Raw genomic sequence first — 23,607 nt, 5'->3', positions numbered from 1 at the left:
ACCCTACTTATCCAGCTTGGGGGGCCCCTCACCCCGACATGTCAGCCGTTATGTAGTTATCAGATACTGTGCTTTAAGGAGGAAGCTGCGCTGGGCTGGCGGTCTATGCAGAATTCACACAAACACACAGCAGGGTTTATATTCAAGACTTCAGCCGTAAAAACACAATACAAGCTACGAGAGCGATCGTCCTCACCTGGGCGAACCCCACAAAGAAGAGCTGGTTGTTGGAGAGCCCCAGTGATGGCAGCTCCTTCTCCTCTCCGTTCTCCTTCACCCAATTCTGGTATGCCTGCAAAACAGAAAACCCCACCGTGTCACCAGATCACCGTCACCACATCACCCAAGGTCACCCTGTGGAATCACCGTCACCACATCACCCAAGGTCACCCTGTGGAATCACAGTCACCACATCACCCAAGGTCACCCCGTGGAATCACAGTCACCACATCACCCAAGGTCACCCCGTGGAATCACAGTCACCACATCACCCAAGGTCACCCCGTGGGATGACCGTCACCACATCACCCAAGGTCACCCCGTGGAATGACCGTCACCACATCACCCAAGGTCACCCCGTGGAATCACAGTCACCACATCACCCAAGGTCACCCTGTGGAATCACTGTCACCACATCACCCAAGGTCACCCCGTGGAATCACCGTCACCACCCAAGGTCACCCCGTGGGATCACCATCACCCAAGGTCACCCCGTGGGATCACCGGCACCACACCACCCAAGGTCACCCCGTGGGATCGCCGTCATCACATCACCCAAGGTCACCCCGTGGAATCACAGTCACCACATCACCCAAGGTCACCCCGTGGAATCACAGTCACCACATCACCCAAGGTCACCCCGTGGAATCACAGTCACCACATCACCCAAGGTCACCCCGTGGAATCACAGTCACCACATCACCCAAGGTCACCCCGTGGAATCACAGTCACCACATCACCCAAGGTCACCCCGTGGAATGACCGTCACCACATCACCCAAGGTCACCCCGTGGAATCACAGTCACCACATCACCCAAGGTCACCCCGTGGAATCACAGTCACCACATCACCCAAGGTCACCCCGTGGGATGACCGTCACCACATCACCCAAGGTCACCCCGTGGAATCACAGTCACCACATCACCCAAGGTCACCCCGTGGGATCGCCGTCACCACATCACCCAAGGTCACCCCGTGGGATCGCCGTCATCACATCACCCAAGGTCACCCCGTGGGATCACAGTCACCACATCACCCCGTGGAATCACCGTCGCCACATCACCCAAGCTCACCCTGTTCAATCACCGTCGCCACATCACCCAAGGTCACCCCGTGGAATCACAGTCACCACATCACCCAAGGTCACCCCGTGGAATCACAGTCACCACATCACCCAAGGTCACCCCGTGGGATCACCGTCACCACATCACCCCATGGAATCACCGTCACCACATCACCCAAGGTCACCCCATGGGATCACCGTCACCACATCACCCCATGGAATCACCGTCACCACATCACCCAAGGTCACCCCGTGGGATCACCGTCACCACATCACCCCATGGAATCACCGTCACCACATCACCCAAGGTCACCCCATGGAATCACAGTCACCACATCACCCAAGGTCACCCCGTGGAAACCCTGTCATCACATCACCCAAGGTCACCCCATGGAATCACAGTCACCAAATCACCCAAGGTCACCCCGTGGAATCACAGTCACCACATCACCCAAGGTCACCCCGTGGAATCACAGTTACCACATCACTCAAGGTCACCCCGTGGAATCACAGTCACCACATCACCCAAGGTCACCCCGTGGAATCACAGTCACCACATCACCCAAGGTCACCCCGTGGAATCACAGTTACCACATCACTCAAGGTGATGTTATGGAATGGGATGTGGAATCACAGTTACCACATCACTCAACACCCCGTGGAATCACAGTCACCACATCACCCAAGGTCACCCCGTGGAAACCCTGTCATCACATCACCCAAGGTCACCCCATGGAATCACAGTCACCACATCACCCAAGGTCACCCCGTGGAATCACAGTCACCACATCACCCAAGGTCACCCCGTGGAATCACAGTCACCACATCACCCAAGGTCACCCCGTGGAATCACAGTCACCACATCACCCAAGGTCACCCCGTGGGATCACCGTCACCACATCACGCCATGGAATCACCGTCACCACATCACCCCATGGGAACACCGTCACCACATCACCCCATGGAATCACCGTCACCACATCACCCAAGGTCACCCCGTGGGATCACCGTCACCACATCACCCCATGGAATCACCGTCACCACATCACCCAAGGTCACCCCGTGGAATCACAGTTACCACATCACTCAAGGTCACCCCGTGGAATCACAGTCACCACATCACCCAAGGTCACCCCGTGGAATCACAGTCACCACATCACCCAAGGTCACCCCGTGGAAACCCTGTCATCACATCACCCAAGGTCACCCCATGGAATCAGTCACCACATCACCCAAGGTCACCCCGTGGAATCACAGTTACCACATCACTCAAGGTCACCCCGTGGAATCACAGTCACCACATCACCCAAGGTCACCCCGTGGAATCACAGTCACCACATCACCCAAGGTCACCCCGTGGAATCACAGTCACCACATCACCCAAGGTCACCCCATGGAATCACCGTCACCACATCACCCCAAGGTCACCCCATCACCCAGGCCAGAGACTGGAGCCACCTAGACTGAGGCTGTCTTCACACATATGAAGGTCCAGGTTCGGAGCAGAGTCCGGTGCGGTTTCCATTCAGTGGTTCAGATGCGAATTTGACACTGAAATTTCACCTGAACCAGAATAAAACGCACAGGATCCTTTTTTTTAATTCACACCACATCCGGCTCCATTAAAAGCCGGCCTGGTTCACATGTTATGCAAATTGGATGCGGTTCAAATTGCTTTTGCATACATGCGAACCAAGGCTAAGAATATGGTTTTATCCGTTCATTAAGATGGTAATCAGAGTTGTGTCCGCCTGACAATGAATAAATGGCTCACCCGATAAGCAGCTTTGAGTCCGCCGTTATCTGCGATGTTCTCGCCCAGCGTGTGATTCCCATTGATGGCCTCGCCGTTCACCTTGTAGCTGCTGTATTGATTGGTAATGCACTCCGTCTGCTTCTTGAAGGCCTCAACCGAAGAGTTCTTCCACCAGGGACGCAGGTTCCCGTCCTTGTCATACTCTCTGCCTACACAGGAAGAACCGGGGGGCCATTATAAAGTGGTAGAGTCAGGGAAATGGGGGGGGGGGTCATCAGAGTGGTAGCATCGGGGGGAGAGCATCAGAGTGGTAGAGTCGTGGGGGGGGGGGGCATCAGAGTGGTAGAGTCAAGGGGGGGGGGGCATCAGAGTAGTAGAGTCAAGGGGGGGGGGGGCATCAGAGTGGTAGAGTCAGGCGCGGCCCCATAATAAAGTGGTAGAGGCAGAGGGAAGGACCATGGGCATTACAGGGTTGCAGAGTCGGGAAGGGGTATTACAGGGTGGCAGAGTCAGGGGGGGTGTATGTACCTTGGTCATCAAACGCATGAGTCAGCTCGTGTCCCATCACCACTCCAATCCCACCGAAATTTAGAGCCCTGCAGAGGAGAGATCCAGATCAATACCGGGGGAAGGGGGGGGGGGGGGAGTAATCGAGAACCCATCAACAGAGCTGATCGGACTCCAGGCGGGGGGGGGGGTGTAATATTAAACACCATAAGGGGGAGCCCCGCTCATAGCTTACGTTGGAGAGGAGCTGGTGTAGAACGGAGCCTGCAGGATCCCGGCTGGGAAGACAATCTCATTCTTGGTGGGGGAATAATAAGCGTTGACCGTCGGCGGGGTCATACTCCACCTGTGAGGAGGGAGATCACAGTGAGTGAAACATGTCAGCACCACAGACATACCCATCAACCAAGATTCAGACAGAAGACTGGGGCCCCTAAGGGGGAAGTAGACACATAGGAGTCCCGATACTCTGCATGAGCAGATTGCTGGGAAATGGCAGCCAGGAACCCCAAAGAGGCGACCACGACCCCCCCCAAGATACTAAAGCATGAATGCCTCCCCCTTAGTACCACTTACTGGTCCTTGTTGGGTGGTTTGCGGAGCTGATCGGCGGTCACTCTGGCTGAGAAGTTATAGAACAACATGACGTTCTGGAAGTAGAGATCCGGAGTCACTTCATACTGCGGGAGAGAGAACAGGGTGCGAGTCACTATGACATCATCACAGAAAACAACCAATAGGACTGCCTGGCTCCTCCCCTCCAACTGATGTAACTAATTAGAGAACTAGCACAGACCAGCAAACGTTTTGTTTCCCCAGGCGGTGATCAATGTCTCCGTTTTCAGGTACTGTCTCTCCCCAGTGATCAATGTCAGCCCTGCCCTGCCCCCACTTACATCATTGAACACTTTATCCAGCTCCTTGGGGTCCATGATGAAGTTTGGATAACCAATCATATCGTAGATTGCTTCAGCCTAAGAAAAAAAAGTAAACTCATTATGAAAACCCACCAATCAGGTTGATCAGCGGTTTGATGACGTCATAGGAGAGAGATCTGTGGGGGTCTCACCTTCTCTTTGGCGGCTTTCCTCGTATCTTCATCCATCCAGCTCAGCGTCTGCAGACTCTCTTCAAAGGCCTTCTTTATACCTTTTATCATCTGCATAGCCTGCGCCAAACACATAAAATATACATTACCGCAAAACCTCACCGGGGGGGGGGGGGGGGGGGGGTACTAAGAACCCAATCCTCACCGGAGCCACTCCAAGAACCACATCTTTACCAGGGGATGGAGCCACTCCAAGAACCACAGAATGGACCAAATCCTCACCAGGGGATGGAGCCACTCCGAGAACCACAGAGGACCAAATCCTCACCAGGGGATGGAGCCACTCCGAGAACCTCAGAAAGGACCTAATCCTCACCGGGGGATGGAGCCACTCCGAGAACCTCAGAAAGGACCTAATTCTCACCGGGGGATGGAGCCACTCCGAGAACCACAGAAAGGACCTAATCCTCACCGGGGGATGGAGCCACTCCGAGAACCACAGAGGACCAAATCCTCACCAGGGGATGGAGCCACTCCGACAACCTCAGAAAGGACCCAATCCTCACTGGGGGATGGAGCCACTCCGAGAACCTCAGAAAGGACCAAATCCTCACCAGGGGATGGAGCCACTCCAAGAACCACAGAGGACCAAATCCTCACCAGGGGATGGAGCCACTCCGAGAACCTCAGAAAGGACCAAATCCTCACCAGGGGATGGAGCCACTCCAAGAACCACAGAGGACCAAATCCTCACCGAGGGGGTGGAGCCACTCCGAGAACCTCAGAAAGGACCAAATCCTCACCAGGGGATGGAGCCACTCCGAGAACCTCAGAAAGGACCAAATCCTCACCAGGGGATGGAGCCACTCCAAGAACCACAGAGGACCAAATCCTCACCAGGGGATGGAGGCACTCCGAAAACCACAGAGGACCAAATCCTCACCAGGGGATGGAGCCACTCCGAGAACCACAGAGGACCCAATCCTCAACGGGGGATGGAGCCACTTTAAGATGTAGACCTAAAAATATGTCATATGTCTAAAAATAGGACTCCACTCCTAGTGTTCCAACCTAGCCTGACCCAACTCCCCAGCTCTCCCACAGGTCACCCCCTGATCTTCCACCAGACAGATTATCCTACCTAGTCCTCCAGTTCCCAACTCTCACCCTGGTCCCCACTGCCCTGGTCATCTCCATTGCCCCCAGTCCTCAGCTCTACTACCCCTTGTCCCCCCCCCCTCCCCAACTCTACCCTATCCCCCACTCTCCAGATATCCTCACTTTTGTCCCCCACTTTCTAAGCTCACCCCCCTTCACCCAGTCCCCCTTGCCCACCCCCCACACTCTTTAGCTTACCCGGGGTTTGCTGGTTTCCGCAAACACACTCTTCACAAACATGGCACCCAAAGCGAAGCCGAGATTGATATCCGTGTCACCAACACAGAACTTCCAGCGTGGGGTGCAAGTCTGTAAGAGAAGCAGAGAAGGTTCTGATGGAGATCCGAGAGAACAATTGGAGGAGGATAGACGTCATTACTGGAACACAAACCTCAGAACTGTTCTGTAGAACTGCTACAAAGATTCTCATGCACAATCAGCCACCATTAAATCCTACATCACCCACCACATCTGATGATCCTCTACACCGGTGGTGGTCAACTGAGCTAAAAGGGGGGCCTCAAAATGGGGCCCCTGACACCAAAGGGCCGCACTATGCTCAATATATGTAATGCTGGAGAGGACTGCAGAAGAGAATACCAAACTGGGAAGATGTTACATGAGGCTGGTAGAGATCAATGTTCCTGGTACAGACTGTGGAGGGCCACACATCATATATACCAAAAGGGCCACAGGTTGGGCACCAGGGTTGTACATAGGGTTGCCATCTGTTCGGGATTCACACTGACAGTCCGGGTTTTGAATCATGGGTGCGGGTTTCAGGCAGACTGAAACCCGGACACATTATTCAGACCAGGCTGTGGCTCCCCAAGTAACCAAGATAGTCACACACAAATCTGTTGCCGTCCATGAGCTGCGGGCAGCTGTCTGGGGGCAGGTTTGGCATCGCTGAGGGGGGCAGGAGATGATGTCAGAAAGAGCAACTTGGCCACACCTACTGCGGCGCGCTTCTACAAAAGGTGTCCAAGGCCGCTAATGTGTTCAGGTTTGGCTTGAAGAAAAAGGTGGCAATTAAGGATGAGCTCCGGCGTGTTCGCATTGAACACGTGTGGAGCCCGCCAGGAAGTCGGCACCCGCGGTGCGCTAATCACTGCCAGGCATACATTTCCCGATCTCTTCACCCGAGCATCGGGAAATGTATGCCTGGCTGTGATTAGCGCGGGTGCCGACTTCCTGGCGGGCTCCACACGTGTTCAATGCGAACACGCCGGAGCTCATCCTTAGTGGCAATTTTAGTTGTACATTGGACGTAATCTGAAGGAACAGCAGGGGGCGCTGTTCTACCCACAAACTAAAGGAGGAATGTTATGTAACCAGCGATGTGCGGCGCCATTACAAGAACATAAAACACAATAACCAAAATATGAAACATCAAATACAAAGCACTGCTGGAAAACCCGGGGGACCCCTTTTTCCTTCCTCTATTGGAACTTGTTTTTTGTGCTGCAACATAGGGGTGGGCCGGTAGAGAGGCCGCCGTGGATGGGCCAGCATTTCCTAAAGTGGTAGAACTGGGACCAGCGTCTGCAGGGAGTTGGAGGAACTCCGGGATGCCGTCCACATTACATCACATTGTGCTACTTTCTAAGGGACCGAGAGTTCCTGCCTGTAAGGGGCTGTTGCTGATCTAACTGATCTGTTAGCTGCACAGAGGAACCAAAGCGGCACAGAGGAACCAGAGCGGCACAGAGGAACCAGAGCGGCACAGAGGAACCAGAGCGGCACAGAGGAACCAGAGCGGCACAGAGGAACCAGAGCTGTACATGGGGAGAAAGTTGTCCCTGGTTTTGTCACTTTCAAGTTGGGCATCTCATAATTCCTATCTCCCCCCCCCCCCCCCCCCCCCAAGTTAAATTACATGGCAGGTGTAGAGTAGGGTGCCCCCTGTAGATAAGTGGGGGGTCCCCTGAGGAATAGACGTGCTCGCCAAGGTTGCACCGTTGCAGTTCAGGCGGCGCACACTTCCTGCCAGATGTTGGTTTCCATCTCTATGAAGTGAAAGCCGGGCGACTTCCTGGACACGCCGGCTTGTGTGACTCGTCAATGTGTGACCACCGAGCAAAACCGAAACCGGCCACTTCCTGCACGGGAGCCGCAACTTCCTGCCATGGCAGAGATCTGAGCCCAGAGCAAGAGGCTGCCTGATCACGACATCAGAATATATTTACTCCCCAATACATCTGCATGACATGCCAGGATTCCCGGATCTCCCAGAGATGTGACTGGCCAGCATCTCTCACCTTCTTGGTTCCATACATGACTTCCAGGAACTTCTCTTCAACGTCCTGGAACCTCTGATCCAACAAGGCGCTCGTCTTACGCACCACGTTCCAGATCATGTAGTTATTCAGGATTCTGAGGGGAGAGAAGATCAGTCATTGGTTACTTGGAACTCCTTCACAAATTGGAGTGTGGATTACTTTACTAGGGGCCCCAGGGGAATACAAGGGAGAGCCCACCTGGTTGGGACCACAGAAGGAAGCCCACCCCGGGAGGGGGGACCATAGAGGGAAGCGTGCCCCTTGGGGGACCACAGAGGGAAGCCTGCCCCTGGGGGGACCACAGAGGGAAGTCCGCCCCGGGAGGGGGGACCATAGAGGGAAGCGTGCCCCTTGGGGGACCACAGAGGGAAGCCCGCCCCTTGGGGGACCACAGAGGGAAGCCCGCCCCTTGGGGGACCACAGAGGGAAGCCCGCCCCTTGGGGGGTGAGATACAGATGGGAGCCACAATAATTGAGGAACTGATCTTTTATACAAATGCCAACACTGCACCCTCTCTGCCCCCACCCATTACACCTAGACTCATCTCCATCCACCACATAGAAAAATCAGCGTACACCCGTGCAGAGGAGCCGCGATGGAAGCTGGCAGACCCGTACCTACCTCTTGTCAGTGTTATTGATGAGACTGGACACCTCCATCAAGTATTCTTTAGCGTAGACCACCACAGGCTCCGTCTCATTGATCTCCACGGGGCGAAAGGCAGTTTGGAGAAGGGGCATCCAATCCACAATGGGTACCAGATCCTGGATGGGGAGGGAACACAATCATATTACATCTAGGATGGCGCCCTGTCCTGGGGAGACTCTGGGTGTACGGCCGCGGCCTGCACGCCTAGGGGAGACTCTGGGTGTACGGCCGCGGCCTGCACGCCTAGGGGAGACTCTGGGTGTACGACCGCGGCCTGCACGCCTAGGGGAGACTCTGGGTGTACGGCCGCGGCCTGCACGCCTAGGGGAGACTCTGGGTGTACGGCCGCGGCCTGCACGCCTAGGGGAGACTCTGGGTGTACGGCCGCGGCCTGCACGCCTAGGGGAGACTCTGGGTGTACGGCCGCGGCCTGCACGCCTAGGGGAGACTCTGGGTGTACGGCCGCGGCCTGCACGCCTAGGGGAGACTCTGGGTGTACGGCCGCGGCCTGCACGCCTAGGGGAGACTCTGGGTGTACGGCCGCGGCCTGCACGCCTAGGGGAGACTCTGGGTGTACGGCCGCGGCCTGCACGCCTAGGGGAGACTCTGGGTGTACGGCCGCGGCCTGCACGCCTAGGGGAGACTCTGGGTGTACGGCCGCGGCCTGCACGCCTAGGGGAGACTCTGGGTGTACGGCCGCGGCCTGCACGCCTAGGGGAGACTCTGGGTGTACGGCCGCGGCCTGCACGCCTAGGGGAGACTCTGGGTGTACGGCCGCGGCCTGCACGCCTAGGGGAGACTCGGTGTACGGCCGCGGCCTGCACGCCTAGGGGAGACTCTGGGTGTACGGCCGCGGCCTGCACGCCTAGGGGAGACTCTGGGTGTACGGCCGCGGCCTGCACGCCTAGGGGAGACTCTGGGTGTACGGCCGCGGCCTGCACGCCTAGGGGAGACTCTGGGTGTACGGCCGCGGCCTGCACGCCTAGGGGAGACTCTGGGTGTACGGCCGCGGCCTGCACGCCTAGGGGAGACTCTGGGTGTACGGCCGCGGCCTGCACGCCTAGGGGAGACTCTGGGTGTACGGCCGCGGCCTGCACGCCTAGGGGAGACTCTGGGTGTACGGCCGCGGCCTGCACGCCTAGGGGAGACTCTGGGTGTACGGCCGCGGCCTGCACGCCTAGGGGAGACTCTGGGTGTACGGCCGCGGCCTGCACGCCTAGGGGAGACTCTGGGTGTACGGCCGCGGCCTGCACGCCTAGGGGAGACTCTGGGTGTACGGCCGCGGCCTGCACGCCTAGGGGAGACTCTGGGTGTACGGCCGCGGCCTGCACGCCTAGGGGAGACTCTGGGTGTACGGCCGCGGCCTGCACGCCTAGGGGAGACTCTGGGTGTACGGCCGCGGCCTGCACGTCTAGGGGAGACTCTGGGTGTACGGCCGCGGCCTGCACGTCTAGGGGAGACTCTGGGTGTACGGCCGCGGCCTGCACGTCTAGGGGAGACTCTGGGTGTACGGCCACTTCCTGCACGTCTAGGGGAGACTCTGGGTGTACGGCCACTTCCTGCACGTCTAGGGGAGACTCTGGGTGTACGGCCACTTCCTGCACGTCTAGGGGAGACTCTGGGTGTACGGCCACTTCCTGCACGTCTAGGGGAGACTCTGGGTGTACGGCCACTTCCTGCACGTCTAGGGGAGACTCTGGGTGTACGGCCACTTCCTGCACGTCTAGGGGAGACTCTGGGTGTACGGCCACTTCCTGCACGTCTAGGGGAGACTCTGGGTGTACGGCCACTTCCTGCACGTCTAGGGGAGACTCTGGGTGTACGGCCACTTCCTGCACGTCTAGGGGAGACTCTGGGTGTACGGCCACTTCCTGCACGTCTAGGGGAGACTCTGGGTGTACGGCCACTTCCTGCACGTCTAGGGGAGACTCTGGGTGTACGGCCGCGGCCTGCACGTCTAGGGGAGTCTCAAGGTGTACGGCCACTTCCTGCACGTCTAGGGGTTTCCATACAATGAATGGGGACTGAAAGGAATTGGTAAAAGTCTCACCTGCAGCTCTTTGGCGGTGATTTTGTGGTAGATGAGCTCCTCATCTCGCCTCTTCTCCTGCGGGATGGTGATATTGGCCAGGGCTGTCTCGAAGTCCAGGATCTCCTGCATCTGTTGGCGTGTGGTGTTCTCCTCCCCACCCAGGAGGACCCCCAGCTGCACCATGAAGTTGAGGTATCCGGTGAGAACCTACAGGATGAAGAGCATCGGGAGTCAGAAGTGGGACCAGGAAATGGGGTTGGGGTATTTGGGGCAGAGACATCAGCCATGGCCTGGTGGCATTCACCTTCTCATTGGCAGTTTTGTTCAGGTAGTATTCTCGAGACGGTAAACCTAAACCAGATTGGTCTATCTGGGGGGAGAGGAGGAGAGAGACGAGTCAGAACTGTACATGGAGAAGCAGAGAGCCACCCAATAAGAACCTTGAAGGGCAACCTAGACACCCCCCCCGTACTATGAAGTCCCCTGCGCCTCACCTGGATGATGTTGCTGTTGGAGTTCTTGGAGTCTGCGCTGACAAACACAGAGAAGAAGGGAGAGACTCTGTAGTACGCAGTGATGGCCTGCAGGATCTCCTGGAAGTTGTCCTTGTCCCATGGACCAGTGATATTCCACCCACCGAGCTGGAAGACACCCCAATATTAGACACTCCCAATACTAGAGGGACTAAACTGGACTAGCCAGCAACTTTACAAGCCGGCATGAACCTCTGACAAGTCACATTATACAGGATCATTGATCACACAAGCTCCACCCTTCATCAATAAATAGCCAGAGACTTTACCTAGGCTGAGATTCGGTCATCGGTCTGCTGCAGGCAGGAGAAAACATGTCTTCAGTCTCCCCTTCCCCAGCGATCAGACTGTACAATGTAACTTTGTAGAAGGAGGAGGAAGCCACCACTGATCTCTGTATGTGTAGCACCCTCTAGTGCCAGAGCAAGTAAAAGCATATTCTGACTCATGTTTAAACCCTGTGAGTCTTCGAATCTAGGTCAGGGTAACTGGAGTTTAGGGCAGCACAACTCATGCAGGCCGCCCTCTGGTTCTGGAAAGTTCGAAAATGTTCTGGAAGCTAGAGGGCTGAGGCAAGGAGGGTTGTCCTGCATATTTACGGGGCCTTAGCCAATCCCCAGGAGGTGGGCCTGGCAGGGGACTAAATGAGCCCTTAAAATGATATGAGTCAAGCTGGGCAGGGGCATCAAGTGGAAGGTGAGGATGCAGTGTTATGGAAGCCCTCAAGTCTGGGGGGAGGGGGTGGGTGCTCTGCCACGGGCCAGGGCTCAGATTCCGATAACAGGAGAAGCTTGGAGGGAGCCCTTCCTGAGAGGCAGCGGGAGCAAGGAGGACAGCGTGAGTACTACAGCATGGTGCCGGGATTTACAAGGGGAGAGATTGCCACACATGTAGCAGGTGAAAGAGGCCGGTAAAGAGGCCGCCGGGGGTGGACCGGCAGAGAGACTGCCGGGGGTGGGCCGGTATAGAGGCCGCCGGGGGTGGGCCGCCAGAGAGACCGCCGGGGGTGGGCAGGTAGAGAGACCGCCGGGGGTGGGCAGGTAGAGAGACCGCTGGGGGTGGGCAGGCAGAGAGACCGCTGGGGGTGGGCAGGCAGAGAGACCGCCGGGGGTGGGCAGGCAGAGAGACCGCCGGGGGTGGGCAGGCAGAGAGACCGCCGGGGGTGGGCAGGCAGAGAGACCGTCGGGGGTGGGCAGGCAGAGAGACCGCCGGGGGTGGGCAGGTAGAGAAGTACTTTCCTGAAGTACTAGAGCTGGAACCAGCGTCTGCAGGGAGTTGGAGGAACTCCGGGATGCCGTCCACATCACATTGTGCTACTTTTTAAGGGACCGAGAGTTCCTGCCTGTAAGGGGCCGAGAGTTCCTGCCTGTAAGGGGCCGAGAGTTCCTGCCTGTAAGGGGCCGAGAGTTCCTGCCTGTAAGGGGCCGAGAGTTCCTGCCTGTAAGGGGCTGAGAGTTCCTGCCTGTAAGGGGCTGAGTGTTCCTGCCTGTAAGGGGCTGAGTGTTCCTGCCTGTAAGGGGCTGAGAGTTCCTGCCTGTAAGGGGCTGAGAGTTCCTGCCTGTAAGGGGCTGTTGCTGATCTAACAGTCTGTTATCGTGTACAGAGGGATCAGAGCTGCACATGGGGAGAAAGTTGTCCCTGGCTTTGTCACTTTTCCCAGTTGGGCATCCCATAATTCATATTCCCCAAGTTATTACCCCCCCCCCTACTAATACAAAGCTCAAGGACTGTTCACTGAAAATGTTGTGTGCCTGGCTGTGCAGTAGTGGGGAACCCCCATCACTTGTTACATGAGGAACCCATTATGTACCCGTCCAGCACCCACACATCCCAGTCCTGGGTGGAGTGACCCTTTAATGACTTGTTATTCTTGGACCGGACGCGTTTCGTCCCCTCACCTTCTCTACGAGGTCTTGCAGCGGTTTGGCGCCGAGATCTGCGATTTTGGACTCGTTCATACAGGCCTGATAGTAACTCTGAGCTTTGTGCTCGGCAGCACTGCTGAAATTCATAGTCTTGTTTTCTGTGGGGAAGGAAGAGACCAATCACGTCAGCCGAGCCGGACACAATGATGAAGTTAACATTTAATTATATATACACACACACACACACACACACATTATATATATATATTTTATTTTAAAACTTTATTACATACATTTTAGACCCAGTGGCCCGGATTCAGAGAGCAATTGCGCCTGTGTAACCATAGTTACGCAGCGCAATTGCTTACTTGCGCCGGCGTAACGAATGCTCCTGATTCAGGAACCTCGTTACGCCGACTGCAGCCTAAGATATGCGTGGCATAAGGCTCTTATGCCCGCAAATCTTAGGCTGCATTCTTGCGATGGCCGCTACGTGGCGTTCCCGTTGTGCTCAGCGTATAGTATGCAAATTACATACCAACGCCGATTCACAACGTTACGCGAGCCCTGCGTACGCAGTTTGCGTACGGCGGTTTTCGCGTAAGGCTGCCCCTGCTATTAGCAGGGGCAGCCAATGTTACGTATACCCGTCGTTCCCGCGTCGCGAAATTTGAACTTTACGTAGTTTCTGTAAGTGAATCGTGAATGGTGCTGGACGCCATTCACGTTCACTTTGAAGCAAATGACGTCCTTGCGACGTCATTTGCCTCAATGCACGTCGGGAAAGTTTCCCGACGGAGCATGCGCTCTACGATCGGCGCGGGAACCCGCCCCCTACGGGATCATTTAAATTGCGCACGCTTACGCCGGGCATTTTGCCGGAGCGCCCATGCAATTTACGGAGCTACTGCTCCGTGAATCGCGGGTAGCGCAGAAAATTTGCGCAAAGGTACCTGCGCAAAGGTACCTGAATCCAGCCCAGTGTTTATACCAGGTTTCTGTGCTTCTTTATGCAATGGAGGCAGAATTTGGCTGGTGGGAGGCGCCAACTGGGGGGCTTCCTGAAACCATCACAGCCCCCCTGACCTCCATACGGTGAAATCAGAGGAAGCCGTTTCAGCGGAGGCCGTAGAAGGCGTGAGGGATGATGTTTAGGATGTCACACAGATGGGATGATGAGAATTGTAGTTTGAGGGTGACCCCGCCTCTCCTGTGATCAGCGCAGAGCTGGGAGTGTACGTGTGATGGAAACATAGGCTGGAGTACAATGTTATGTCCGAGGTGAGGAATGTTGTGTGGTCGGTGATCGCGCCGTCTCATTCCCTCATCGGAGCAGAGCTGCTTGTGGCAAGATGGACACCCGGTGAGGGCTCCCCGCCCCCAAGCTTTGGGCCACAGAGGCACCCAACCAGGAGGGCCCCCACAAGCTGCGGACCACAGGCACCCATCGAGGGGGGCCCCCGGCTGCGGATCCTAAAAGGCACCCAAAGAGGCAGGCCCCCTGTGGCGGATCCTAAAAAGCACCCAACGAGGGGGGGGCCAGGCTGCAGGCCACAAAGGGCACCCAACTAGGGGCGCCCCCGGCTGAAAACCCCAAAGGGCACCCAACTAGGGGGGCCCCGGATGCGGATCATAAAATGCACCCAACTAGGGGTGGCCCAGGCTGCGGGTCACAAAGGGCGTCCAACTAGCGGGGCCCCCGGCTGCGGGCCCCAAAGGGCACCCAACTAGGTGGGCCCCCAACCAGGGAGGCACTCAAAAAGGCACCCAATGAGAGGGCCCCCCGGTTGGGGCCCCCGGCTGCGAGACCCCAAAAGGCAGCCAACAAGAGGGGCCCCCGGCTGCGAGCCCCCAAAAGGCAGCCAACGAGAGGGGCCCCCGGCTGCAGGTTGGAGGGAAGAACCATAGCAGGTCCCCTAGCAGCAATAAAAGCTGCAGCTCAGCAACTCCCGTCCAATACAAACAGATGACTATCTGCGCCGCTGACAAGGAGGGGGGGAGGGGAGCCGCACTCAGTGCTGAAGGTCACAGACAGGCCCAACCCCTCCCCATCTGCCATCAGTGACACCATCTCACCGTACGAGTCCTGGGAACACCAACTGCCGAATAATACAAAATCTGCTTCCTCCTCGGGGTCTGACCTACAGAGAGCAGACATGGCGGTGACCGCGCAGCACGGGAAACAGGTGGAGAAACGTCGCCCGCCTGATACGAGCCGGCCCGTGGAGGAACGTCACCCGCCTGACATGAGCCGGGCCGCGGAGGAACGTCACTCCCCTGACACAGAGCCGGCCCGTGGAGGAACGTCACCCGCCTGACACGAAGCCGGGCCACGGATGAACGTCACCCGCCTGACGCGAAGCCGGGCCGCGGAGGAACGTCACCCGCCTGACACGAGACGGCCCGTGGAGGAACGTCACCCGCCTGACACGAGACGGCCCGTGGAGGAACGTCACCCGCCTGGCACGAGACGGCCCGTGGAGGAACGTCACCCGCCTGACACGAAGCCGGCCCGCGGAGGAACGTCACCCGCCTGACACGAGCCGGCCCGCGGAGGAACGTCACCCGCCTGACACGAGCCGGCCCGCGGAGGAACGTCACCCGCCTGACACGAAGCCGGCCCATGGAGGAACGTCACCGCCTGGCACGAGCCAGGCCACAAAGGAACGTCACCCGCCTGGCACGAGCCGGGCCACAAAGGAACGTCACCCGCCTGACACGAGCCAGGCTGCGGAGAAACGTCACCCGCTTGACACGAGCCGGGCCGCGGAGGAACGTCACCAGCCTGGCACGAAGCCGGGCCATGGAGGAACATCACCCGTCTGACACGAAGTCGGCCCGTGGAGGAACGTCACCCGCCTGACACGAGCCGGGCCGCGGAGGAACGTCACCCGCCTGACACGAGCCAGGCTGCGAAGGAACGTCACCCACCTGACACGAGCCAGGCTGCGGAGGAACGTCACCCGCCTGACACGAGCCGGGCCGCGGAGGAACGTCACCAGCCTGGCACGAAGCCGGGCCATGGAGGAACATCACCCGTCTGACACGAAGTCGGCCCGTGGAGGAACGTCACCCGCCTGACACGAGCCGGGCCGCGGAGGAACGTCACCCGCCTGACACGAGCCGGCCCGTGGAGGAACGTCACCCGCCTGACACGAGCCAGGCTGCGGAGGAACGTCACCCGCCTGACACGAGCCGGGCCGCGGAGGAACGTCACCAGCCTGGCACGAAGCCGGGCCATGGAGGAACATCACCCGTCTGACACGAAGTCGGCCCGTGGAGGAACGTCACCCGCCTGACACGAGCCAGGCTGCGGAGGAACGTCACCCGCTTGACACGAGCCGGGCCGCGGAGGAACGTCACCAGCCTGGCACGAAGCCGGGCCATGGAGGAACATCACCCGTCTGACACGAAGTCGGCCCGTGGAGGAACGTCACCCGCCTGGCACGAGCCGGGCCACAAAGGAACGTCACCCGCCTGACACGAGCTGGGCCGCGGAGGAACGTCACCCGCCTGACACGAGCCAGGCCGCGGAGGAACGTCACCCGCCTGACACGAGCCAGGCTGCGGAGGAACGTCACCCGCTTGACACGAGCCGGGCCGCGGAGGAACGTCACCAGCCTGGCACGAAGCCGGGCCATGGAGGAACATCACCCGTCTGACACGAAGTCGGCCCGTGGAGGAACGTCACCCGCCTGACACGAGCCAGGCCCGTGGAGGAACGTCACCCGCCTGACACAGAGCCGGCCCGTGGAGGAACGTCAACCGCCTGACACAGAGCCGGCCCGTGGAGGAACGTCAACCGCCTGACACGGAGCTGGGCCGCGGAGGAACGTCACCCGCCTGACACGAGCCGGGCCGCGGAGGAACGTCACCCGTCTGACACGGAGCTGGGCCGCGGAGGAACGTCACCCGTCTGACACGGAGCTGGGCCGCGGAGGAACGTCACCCGTCTGACACGGAGCTGGGCCGCGGAGGAACGTCACCCGTCTGACACGGAGCCGGGCCGTGGAGGAACGTCACCCGCCTGACACGGAGCCGGCCCGTGGAGGAACGTCACCCGCCTGACACGAAGCCGGCCCGTGGAGGAACGTCACCCGCCTGACACGAAGCCGGGCCGCGGAGGAACGTCACCCGCTTGACACGAAGCCGGGCCGCGGAGGAACGTCACCCGCCTGACACGAAGCCGGCCCATGGAGGAACGTCACCGCCTGGCACGAGCCAGGCCACAAAGGAACGTCACCCGCCTGGCACGAGCCGGGCCACAAAGGAACGTCACCCGCCTGGCACGAGCCAGGCTGCGGAGAAACGTCACCCGCTTGACACGAGCCGGGCCGCGGAGGAACGTCACCAGCCTGGCACGAAGCCGGGCCATGGAGGAACATCACCCGTCTGACACGAAGTCGGCCCGTGGAGGAACGTCACCCGCCTGACACGAGCCGGGCCGCGGAGGAACGTCACCCGCCTGACACGAGCCAGGCTGCGAAGGAACGTCACCCACCTGACACGAGCCAGGCTGCGGAGGAACGTCACCCGCCTGACACGAGCCGGGCCGCGGAGGAACGTCACCAGCCTGGCACGAAGCCGGGCCATGGAGGAACATCACCCGTCTGACACGAAGTCGGCCCGTGGAGGAACGTCACCCGCCTGACACGAGCCGGGCCGCGGAGGAACGTCACCCGCCTGACACGAGCCGGCCCGTGGAGGAACGTCACCCGCCTGACACGAGCCGGGCCGCGGAGGAACGTCACCCGCCTGACACGAGCCGGGCCGCGGAGGAACGTCACCAGCCTGGCACGAAGCCGGGCCATGGAGGAACATCACCCGTCTGACACGAAGTCGGCCCGTGGAGGAACGTCACCCGCCTGACACGAGCCAGGCTGCGGAGGAACGTCACCCGCTTGACACGAGCCGGGCCGCGGAGGAACGTCACCAGCCTGGCACGAAGCCGGGCCATGGAGGAACATCACCCGTCTGACACGAAGTCGGCCCGTGGAGGAACGTCACCCGCCTGGCACGAGCCGGGCCACAAAGGAACGTCACCCGCCTGACACGAGCTGGGCCGCGGAGGAACGTCACCCGCCTGACACGAGCCAGGCCGCGGAGGAACGTCACCCGCCTGACACGAGCCAGGCTGCGGAGGAACGTCACCCGCTTGACACGAGCCGGGCCGCGGAGGAACGTCACCAGCCTGGCACGAAGCCGGGCCATGGAGGAACATCACCCGTCTGACACGAAGTCGGCCCGTGGAGGAACGTCACCCGCCTGACACGAGCCAGGCCCGTGGAGGAACGTCACCCGCCTGACACAGAGCCGGCCCGTGGAGGAACGTCAACCGCCTGACACAGAGCCGGCCCGTGGAGGAACGTCAACCGCCTGACACGGAGCTGGGCCGCGGAGGAACGTCACCCGTCTGACACGAGCCGGGCCGCGGAGGAACGTCACCCGTCTGACACGGAGCCGGGCCGCGGAGGAACGTCACCCGTCTGACACGGAGCTGGGCCGCGGAGGAACGTCACCCGTCTGACACGGAGCTGGGCCGCGGAGGAACGTCACCCGTCTGACACGGAGCCGGGCCGTGGAGGAACGTCACCCGCCTGACACGGAGCCGGCCCGTGGAGGAACGTCACCCGCCTGACACGAAGCCGGCCCGTGGAGGAACGTCACCCGCCTGACACGAAGCCGGGCCGCGGAGGAACGTCACCCGCTTGACACGAAGCCGGGCCGCGGAGGAACGTCACCCGCCTGACACGAAGCCGGGCCGCGGAGGAACGTCACCCGCTTGACACGAGCCGGACCGTGGAGGAACGTCACATGCCTGACACGAGCCCGGAGGAATGTCACCCGCCTGACACGAGCCGGGCCGCGGAGGAACGTCACCCGCCTGACACGAAGCCGGGCCGCGGCGGAACGTCACCCGCCTGACACGAGACGGCCCGTGGAGGAACGTCACCCGCCTGACACGAGACGGCCCGTGGAGGAACGTCACCCGCCTGGCACGAGACGGCCCGTGGAGGAACGTCACCCGCCTGGCACGAGACGGCCCGTGGAGGAACGTGACCCGCCTGACACGAGCCGGCCCGCGGAGGAACGTCACCCGCCTGACACGAGCCGGCCCGCGGAGGAACGTCACCCGCCTGACACAAAGCCGGCCTGCGGAGGAACGTCACCCGCCTGACACAAAGCCGGCCCGCGGAGGAACGTCACCCGCCTGACATGAAGCCGGGCCGCGGAGGAACGTCACCCGCCTGACACGAAGCCGGCCCATGGAGGAACGTCACCGCCTGGCACGAGCCAGGCCGTGGCCCTGGTGAGGGCGCTCTGGTCAGACATCATCCTAATTGGGACACTCAGGATCAGAATCCAGAAAAAAAAAAACACAGAAGTCCAAGTAAACCCTGATCAGGTAATTGAACACCAACATGTTTTGGGGTCTGGCCCCCCTTCATCAGGGCCCGGATGTTATATATGGAAGCACACAGATATAACAATTGGTAAACTGAATGTGTATACAGTAATGAAGACTAATCGGCCACAAAACACTCTTCCAGGATCCATTTCAGACCTCCTATCCCTCACACACTCTCCATTTAAATTCCATTATTTATTTCAGCCCTTATAAACCTATACAACTTCAAGCCCTGATGAAGGGGGAGTGCGCCCCGATACATGTTGGCTCTTTTCCTTGGCCTTATCCGTGGTCCGCCTCTCTTCATTCTCGCTCTCCATCCAGAATGAGGCAGCCACAGGGTTAATTCCAGGATGCGGATCGCTAGAATTTGCCATCTGGAGATCACAGAACTCACAATGGGAGATCGCAGATTCTCTGCCAAGTTCAGAGACTGGAGGGATCAGCAGACACCGCCCCCTCCCCCCTCCCCCCCTGAACTAACAATCTGACTGTCCTATTACTGGGGAGGGAAGGACTATGCGCCAGCTGCGGAGTGCCTCCAACCCTGTACCCCACTTCTAGAAACTGGAGGAGTCACAAGCAGAGAACCCCCCCCTACAGACCACAAGCTAGACCGGACCCCCCCCCCCCCCCCCATCACTGAACCCTTCCATGGCTAGATCTATGAAATTCAGACAGTCCCTTAGAGTCTGCAGTGTTGGGGGTCTGGGATATTTGGGGGGTGGTCCCTGGATAAAAGGTAACATTGGGGGGGATTAGTCTGATTGGAGCTGAATGTTGGGGGGGGGGGTCCCTTTGCCTGGAGCTGAATGTTGGGGGGGGGGGGTCCCTTTGCCTGGAGCTGAATGTTGGGAGGTTTTGGTCTCTGCCTGGAGCTGAATGTTGGGGGGGGGGGTTTCTTTGCCTGGAGCTGAATGTTGGGGGGGTTTGATCTCTGCCTGGAGCGGAATGTTGGGGGGGTTTGATCTCTGCCTGGAGCGGAATGTTGGGGGGGGTCCCTTTGCCTGGAGCTGAAAGTTGGGGGGGTTGTTAATATGGTACAGGATCGGGGGACCCCTCCATACGCCACAGGAGCGGGGGGACCCCTCCATACGGCACAGGAGCGGGGGGACCCCTCCATACGGCACAGGAGCAGGGGGACCCCTCCATACGGCACAGGATCGGGGGGATCCCTCCATACGGCACAGGATCGGGGGACCCCTCCATACGACACAGGAGCGGGGCCTCCAGGCCGATGAAGGACATGACTGACCATACAAGGCAGAACACACGTCGTCAATCATTGGGGATTCCGATCTCACACTCACCCAGCAGTTGCTTCATGACGGCCTGGTTGTGCTCCCACAGCTCATTGAAGGTCCCCCAGCGGGAATGGCCGTCGGGGACCGGGTTGGCTTTGATCCACCCGCCACAGGCATAACTGTAGAAGTCCTGACACGGATCTACGCTGGGATCCAGAGAGCGCAGGATGGAGCTGGTGACCGAGATGCAAGATTCCGACAGGCAGGTGCGATTTTCTGGAAGCAAAAAAAAACATAACAAAGGGTTAATTTTTCAGTTACGCGCAAATCTACAAAACGCCCCAATTTCTGTCCCAATTTGGAGATTTCACTTCCTGTTCCAGAGACCAGGAATTTCCCTTTGACTTCCCTTTTAGTGTCCCCACTAGAGGACTTCCTCTCTGTTCTTGTTCTGGTGACCAGACAATGATCAGCGGGGGGTCTGTACAGAGTGCCAACCACCGCTCACCCAGTCCAACCACCAGGGTACAGAGTCCCAACCACCGCTCTCCCAGTCCAACCACCAGGGTACAGAGTCCCAACCACCGCTCTCCCAGTCCAACCACCAGGGTACAGAGTCCCAACCACCGCTCACCCAGTCCAACCGCCAGGGTACAGAGTCCCAACCACCGCTCACCCAGTCCAACCACCAGGGTACAGAGTCCCAACCACCGCTCACCCAGTCCAACCGCCAGGGTACAGAGTCCCAACCACCGCTCTCCCAGTCCAACCACCAGGGTACAGAGTCCCAACCACCGCTCTCCCAGTCCAACCACCAGGGTACAGAGTCCCAACCACCGCTCACCCAGTCCAACCACCAGGGTACAGAGTCCCAACCACCGCTCACCCAGTCCAACCACCAGGGTACAGAGTCCCAACCACCGCTCTCCCAGTCCAACCACCAGGGTACAGAGTGCCAACCACCGCTCACCCAGTCCAACCACCAGGGTACAGAGTCCCAACCACCGCTCACCCAGTCCAACCACTGCTCTCCCAGTCTAATTGCCAGGATAGAGTCCACAACGCCCTCCCAGTCCTACCGCCAGGGGACAGAGTCCCAGACCGCTCTCCCAGACTGCTCTCCCAGTCCCGCAATCAGAGTCCAGAGCCTAACAGCACTCTTCCAGTCCCACCATCAGCAAACCAGGTTACAGAGTCTTACAGCCCCCCTCAAGCCTGTTATTGGGGTACAGAGTCTTACAGCCCCCCTCAGGCCTGTCATCAGGGTACAGAGTCTTACAGCTCCCCTCAGTCCTGTCATGGGGGTACAAAGTCTTACAGCCCCCCTCAGGCCTGTTATTGGGGTACAGAGTCTTACAGCCCCCCTCAGGCCTGTCATCAGGGTACAGAGTCTTACAGCTCCCCTCAGTCCTGTCATGGGGGTACAGAGTCTTACAGCCCCCCCAGTCCTGCTATTAGGGTACAGTATCTCACAGCGCTCCCCCAGCCCCACAGTCACACTCCTCCATCACCCCCCCCCCCCCAGTTCTGCCATTATGGTGCAGAGTCTTACAGCCCCCCCTTGGTATTGCCATTAGAGTCCAGTGTCAGTCCCCCCAGAACTTTGGAACCCCAGAACCCCAAGGGGCACCTACTGCTTCTATACTGCAGAGCCAGAGACAGCAGACACGCCAGGAGCCCGATGCACAGGATAGCGACCAGGACCAGAAGCCTCTTCTCCACATGCGTCCTTTGCGTCCAGCAGCTGTTCCGGTTGCGGGTTCCTCGCAGGTTGACCTGTGAACGAGAATTTCCCACCAGTTAGTGCCATCCGTGGGGGTGCGGCCAGGATAAGCGGCATTGGTCTGCGAGGTGACGTCACGTCGAAAAACGCTTCCTGGAGCACAATGTGAGGAAATGGCAGAGAACCTGAACCACCTAACCGTACATTACATCGCGCATTCCTCGCATTCCACCGCCAGCCGACCGTCACTCACCTTATATTAACCCCGTCGCCACCACCAGCCCGCAGACAGACCTATACCTATCTCAGCAGATTGTGGGGGGGGGCTAAACTCATTTTAGGAAAATGGTAGATGTGTAAGTTTTGGCAATGTTATAATAAGTGCCCTCTAGTGGTCACATGTATGTCAGAAAAAAACAAAAAATGTCAGAAAAAACAAAAAAAAAACTGCTTCATTTCACCAAAATTTAAAAATTTCATCAACCTTTACACAAATTTTTGCCAAAATTTCGGGGAAATAAAAATGTGTTTTTTTCTCCTCCGGTACGCAGCTTCCCCCTTTCCTCCCTCCTCCGGTACGCAGCTCCCCCCTTTCCTCCCTCCTCCAGTACGCAGCTCCCCCCTTTCCTCCCTCCTCCAGTACACAGCTCCCCCCTTTCCTCCCTCCTCCAGTACACAGCTCCCCCCTTTCCTCCCTCCTCCAGACGCAGTTGGTGTCGGCAGCTCTCCGCTGAGCGCCAACTTGTGTGTAAGCGGAGATGGCAGAATTGTCTATATCTGTTTGGATAAAGGATTAGAAGAGGCTGGAGGAGGGCCAGACAAAATCTACTTAGGGGCTTGTTAAGAAAATTCTCCGGAAAGGAAAATCTCAGAGAATCAAAAACTGATTCCGCGAGTCTCTGGCGCCACTTATTCCGAGAACCGTCCCCGTCATTTATAGTCATTGGGTGGATGAACCTTCAAAGCAACCTATCCACTGCCCCCCCCATCTACAATGCCCCCAGATATTCCCCCCACCTACAATACCCCCAGATATTCCCCCCACCTACAATACCCCCAGATATTCCCCCCACCTACAATACCCCCAGATATTACCCCCACCTACAATAGCCCCCCAGA

The 23,607-nt window shown here is 58.6% G+C and overlaps 1 protein-coding gene across 3 annotated transcripts in view; it reads right to left on the bottom strand.

Annotated features, from left to right (window-relative positions):
- Nucleotides 1-23,607, bottom strand: part of ECE1 (endothelin converting enzyme 1) — a 42,188-nt gene that overhangs the window by 1,822 nt on the left and 16,759 nt on the right. For all 3 annotated transcript variants that reach the window (XM_040326762.1, XM_040326763.1, XM_040326760.1), the window contains 16 exons: nucleotides 22,400-22,541; nucleotides 20,832-21,041; nucleotides 13,146-13,270; nucleotides 11,209-11,355; nucleotides 11,019-11,084; nucleotides 10,733-10,921; nucleotides 8,656-8,798; nucleotides 8,013-8,127; nucleotides 5,950-6,060; nucleotides 4,615-4,713; nucleotides 4,442-4,519; nucleotides 4,122-4,225; nucleotides 3,781-3,891; nucleotides 3,567-3,634; nucleotides 3,057-3,247; nucleotides 197-292 (listed from right to left, as the gene is read on the bottom strand). In XM_040326762.1, coding sequence (XP_040182696.1) covers nucleotides 197-292; nucleotides 3,057-3,247; nucleotides 3,567-3,634; nucleotides 3,781-3,891; nucleotides 4,122-4,225; nucleotides 4,442-4,519; nucleotides 4,615-4,713; nucleotides 5,950-6,060; nucleotides 8,013-8,127; nucleotides 8,656-8,798; nucleotides 10,733-10,921; nucleotides 11,019-11,084; nucleotides 11,209-11,355; nucleotides 13,146-13,270; nucleotides 20,832-21,041; nucleotides 22,400-22,541 — 1,995 coding nt within the window. The remainder of the gene's footprint in view (nucleotides 1-196; nucleotides 293-3,056; nucleotides 3,248-3,566; nucleotides 3,635-3,780; nucleotides 3,892-4,121; nucleotides 4,226-4,441; nucleotides 4,520-4,614; nucleotides 4,714-5,949; nucleotides 6,061-8,012; nucleotides 8,128-8,655; nucleotides 8,799-10,732; nucleotides 10,922-11,018; nucleotides 11,085-11,208; nucleotides 11,356-13,145; nucleotides 13,271-20,831; nucleotides 21,042-22,399; nucleotides 22,542-23,607) is intronic.

Source organism: Rana temporaria, chromosome 10 (genome assembly GCF_905171775.1).
Source record: "Rana temporaria chromosome 10, aRanTem1.1, whole genome shotgun sequence".
NCBI lineage: Eukaryota > Metazoa > Chordata > Amphibia > Anura > Ranidae > Rana > Rana temporaria.
This window is presented reverse-complemented; position numbering and strand designations above follow the sequence as displayed.